At 47.1% G+C, this 4,605-nt stretch overlaps 1 protein-coding gene across 1 annotated transcript; it reads left to right on the top strand.

Annotated features, from left to right (window-relative positions):
* The first annotated feature begins 3,864 nt into the window (after positions 1-3,864).
* LOC125356934 (dolichyl-diphosphooligosaccharide--protein glycosyltransferase subunit 4) lies at positions 3,865-4,307 on the top strand. The gene has a single exon (XM_048353618.1). The coding sequence runs from the start codon at positions 3,926-3,928 to the stop codon at positions 4,037-4,039; it is 114 nt and encodes a 37-aa protein (XP_048209575.1). The 5' UTR covers positions 3,865-3,925; the 3' UTR covers positions 4,040-4,307.
* The last annotated feature ends 298 nt before the right edge of the window (positions 4,308-4,605 follow it).

Genomic DNA, 4,605 nt, shown 5'->3' with positions numbered 1-4,605 from the left:
TTGTGTTTGTTTCTTTGGCTGCTGTATCACCAGTATCTAGGACAGCATCTAGCATGTAGTAGGTGCTCAGTAAACATTTTGTAGAGTGCTTGCTAGCATGTGCAAGGCCCTGAATTGGATCCTCAACACTGCAGAAGAAGAGGCAAGTAGATTCACGTTTGTTTAACAAATGACAGAATGAACAAAAGGATGCAAGGACTCATGGGAAAGATGTGTAAAATCCAGTGAACTGCTCAAAACCCCAGCTCTCAAACTGGGCGTCTGTGGCTTATCCTTGCCATCTTAGCTACTCGGGAAGCTGAGAACTAAGGATTATGATCCTTAAGATAGCCCAGGCAGGAAAGTCCATTTGACATGTCTCCATTAACCAGCAAAATAAAGATGAAAGTAGAACTGTGACTCAAGTGGTAGAGTATTACTAGCCTTGAGCCGAAGGGCTCAGGGCCAGTTCAAACCCCAGGACTAACACACACACACACACACACACACACACACACACACACACACACACACACACACACACACCAAAACAACAACAAAAACTACTAGCTCTCATCTCTCCTCAGCTTAAGATAAAGCAGAGAATGGCTCACAGGAAAGATGAAGCCAGCCTAAAAGAGACTCTCCCAGCTGAGTCATTGGTCTCTGCCCCCTGCCCTTAATTTAGACCCAACAATGGAAATTCATTTTGAAGGCATGGCTCCTTCCAAACTCCTACTTGTCTGGAAACTAAAGTCTAAAGCCCTTCTTGCAATAGAAGCACAAGCAGAAATTCAGTGGTTGTTTTCCCGTTTCTTTGGCTGGTTGGTGTTTCAGAGGGTTTTTGCCATTGTCACTACAGAGAGCGAAGGTGGCACCTGGCCTCCCACGCTTCCCAATGCTCGGGATCTCCAGCGCCTGCTTTCTTCTTGCGCATCTTGGCCCCAAACTCTGACTCACAGCTTGAAGGGAGGGGATGCTGTTCTTTCAAATATGTAGGTCTCTCCTCCTCACACAAATTAGCTGAAGAGCTGCCGAATGTAAATAATCACGATTAAACAATAAGTGGCACCATTCAAGGCAAACAAAACACTTTGAGCCTGAGAAGTGGCGGCTGGGTGGCGTGAGACTTCGCTTCAAGCCAAGCCCTTCAGCAAGGTGACAGTTCACAGACATGAAGTGCAGACTCCATAACGGATGCTGATTGGTATAAAGCTCTCACTCAAGTCCCAGAGGAAACCTTGACCCATGTTAAAGGGTCCCACTTCAGAAGGGACTGCTCTTGAGGGCTATCTGTGGGCCCACCAGTCAGAGGGGCTGAGCATGAGGCTGGGTCTGACAACAAAGGACACACTGAACAAGGTGTTCAGAGGCGAGGGCTGAGGGGGGAGACAGCATTCTCCCTCTATCCCGGGTGGCGTTGTTAGCTGGTGTTCAGAGACCATGTCCCTCCATCCATTGGCTTCCCAGCCACATGGAGAAAGCACCTTCCTGCCCCAACCTCCCAGCCTCCCTGACCAGTCTTCCTTCTTTCCTTGCCTAATTCCACCTTTGCTTAACCTACTCAGTAGCTTTTAGAAATCCTCAGGACATTCTCGATGTTAAAACAAGTGTATTTCCATTTTGTCTCACCGGTATTTCTTGTAAAGAGCAATTTCATTTTGTGTCTCCATTGTATTCAATCTGACTTTTGCACTCTGAAACTTCTTCAAACAAAGCTCTGCTTGTGAAGCAGGAAACACAGCTGACAGCCTCCTGATCCCACTGTGGGTTGGTTTTTTTTTTTTTTTTAGAATGAGGAAAATGCACAGGCTCCACCTAAAGCAGGTCAACCCAATAGCAACTGCATGCCGGGGAAAGAAAGGGAAGCCCTAGCAGCCCCACCACCTGACATCACCCTTCTCCACCTCTTTGCCCCCCACAAATCTAGAGAAGAGATTCAGGGGCTGGTGAGTGACTGAGTGGACATCGGAAGGAATGCAACCACCTCTTAAACCATCTTTTGACTTCACTATCACCTCCAACCCTCTCAATCCCTCCACATCACTTCCAGAAAGTTCTTCCATGCCATGATCAGAACTTAAGACCCTTCAGAGCCCTGGAGATAAATTCAGTCATCTTGGAATGGGCTTTCCTGACCCGGGGACCAAGGACTTCTTCACGTCACCTCTTGTACTAGCTTGCTTTATCACCTTTGGAACTTTGACCCTTTGTCTCTCTGTCCAGAACATTCTCTCCTATTCCATTACGCCCACACTTTTTGGCCAATCTTGTCCTTGGCTGAGTGAAGAATGGGTGGCTAAATGATGAAGTCAAGTGGAAAAATCCATTCTTGGTGCTCAGGAGAAACATTTGGCCTTAATTTGAGCTTGTGGGATGGCCATGTGGCCCCCTAGTCTTTCAGTCTGTGATAAAAAAAAAAAAAAAGAGCAGATCTGCCAGAAGGTAGGGAAGACTCTAGAGGGCCCACCATGGCCTCCAGCACGTGTCCTTGAGAAAGATGAAGCCGTGGTGCACTAAAGAGAGGTAGCACTCAATAGCTCCATGTTTCAAACTCCTTCCCAAGCTCCCACTTCTCTTCTAGGTCCGCCATGTTGGGAACCTTCCTCACTACTCAGTCAAAGCTTCCCTTGCTTTCAGTAACTCCACCCCACCAAGGTCTGTGAAAGCTTCTTCCACCAATGGGACCATCCCACTTATGGCACAGTTTCTCATGGCCCAATCAGAAGGAGCCACCAATGTTAGCACCCCCCCCACACACACCATAACGTGCACAGTACTAGCTAAAGCATTTCATCTGGGCTGGGCTATCTACCTTCAGGGTAGGTAATATTCTGAACAGAAGAGTCAAAGTCTATTTGAGAAGAAATCCTGGCGACTTAGAGAGAACTAGCTCAGATCACTGGGAAAACACAGCTTTGCCTGTGCACGTCTGGTCCTGCCTCCAGGGAGCCCAAGGAAGACCCCAGAGACCAGAGGAGGACAGTCCTGGATGACTAGGGAGTTGCTTTACATGACAGTCATGAGAGAGATGAGAATCAACTCACAAGAGAGAGCACATCTACCTCTTTGTGATCAGAAGTTGCAGTGTAAAAACAAGTTGTAAGAAGAGAAATGGGAAAAAAAACAAGATTTTTCTTAAATACTATGATGAAATTGAGATGTACAGACAGGTATAAAAGAAGAACACCATAGATGCAGAGATTAGAGAGACATTTGTATAAGTCCAACAGCCAATCATAGTGGGTGCCAGTGACTACTTAGGAAGCTGAGAACTGAGGATCATGGTTGAAAGCCAGCCCAGGAAGACAAATATGAAGCTCTTATCTCCAATTAACCAGCAAAAAGCCAGAAGTTGAAGTGTGGCTCAAGCTGTAGGACACCAGCCTTGAGCAGAAAAGGCTAAGGCAAAGTGCCAGGCCCTGAGTTCAAGCTCCAATATTGGTGTGTACATGCACACACACAAACACACACACACACACACACACACACACACACACACACACATTCACAGCCAACCCTACCGGTACATGATGTGGAGGAAGTTCCAGAAGTTCCAGAGCCATACAGTGTTAAATATCTTCCGTATTGAAGATATTTACGGACCTTTGTTGAAGACCACTATAGGAAGTGAATACAAAATACAAGCAATATAGAAGTGGCACTGTGGCTCAAGTGGTAGAGTGCTAGCCTTGAGCAAAAAAAAAAAAAAGCCAGGGACAGTGCTCAGGCCCTGAGTCCAAGCGCCAGGACTGGCAAAAATAAAAATAATAATAATAATTCTTTCTCAGAATACCAGTATATGGGAAAGATATGGAATGAGAAGCCAAGCCATATACAGGACAAGAACATTGGATGGAGAATCAAGTTTCATTTAGAGTTCCAGTTCAGGTCTCCTACCTCGAGTTGTGCATGGGCAGAGCGGGGCAGAGCGGAGCCGGTCAGGATGATCACGGACGTTCAGCTCGCCATCTTCGCCAACATGCTGGGCGTGTCGCTCTTCTTGCTTGTCGTTCTCTATCACTACGTGGCAGTCAACAATCCCAAGAAGCAGGAATGAAAGTGGTGCTTTCTCCCCCCCAGGGATCCAGGACATAGTCTGAGGCAAGATGGAGGGTGTGAGGGGCCTTCACACTTCACATCATCCCTTCTACCCATCACAGCATACAAAGCAACTACATCTGGATTTTCCCAAACAACTTTTATTTCCTCAAAGTCTTCCTTAACCCTATGGAACAAGAAGCTGCCACTGAATAGAGCCCAGTACCGGGGCTTTCTTTTCTATTCCCTCCCCCCAATATAAAAATATAGATATGTTTTTGTGGTTAAAAAAAAAAAAAACAAGCAATATAGCTAAAGAGTATTTGTTCCTGCTCTGCGCTTGTCACAACCACCTTTAAAGCTTCCCTGAACACCATGACCCCCTTGGTTACTGCGGCCTTCAGATGCAATGCAAGTCGGCGCTCCATCTCGCTCCTGAGCATCTCGCTTCTCCGCAGAACCACCTGAGGAGGAAGGACAGCCCTGCCTCAGGATGCCGCTCTCACCACTCACCAGCCGTGTGCAGCTGCCTGCTGCTCCTCTGGACCACAGGAAGCGGCCAGCAATGGCTCTTTCACGGGTCCC

This window comes from Perognathus longimembris, chromosome 8, assembly GCF_023159225.1.
Source record: "Perognathus longimembris pacificus isolate PPM17 chromosome 8, ASM2315922v1, whole genome shotgun sequence".
NCBI lineage: Eukaryota > Metazoa > Chordata > Mammalia > Rodentia > Heteromyidae > Perognathus > Perognathus longimembris.
This window is presented reverse-complemented; position numbering and strand designations above follow the sequence as displayed.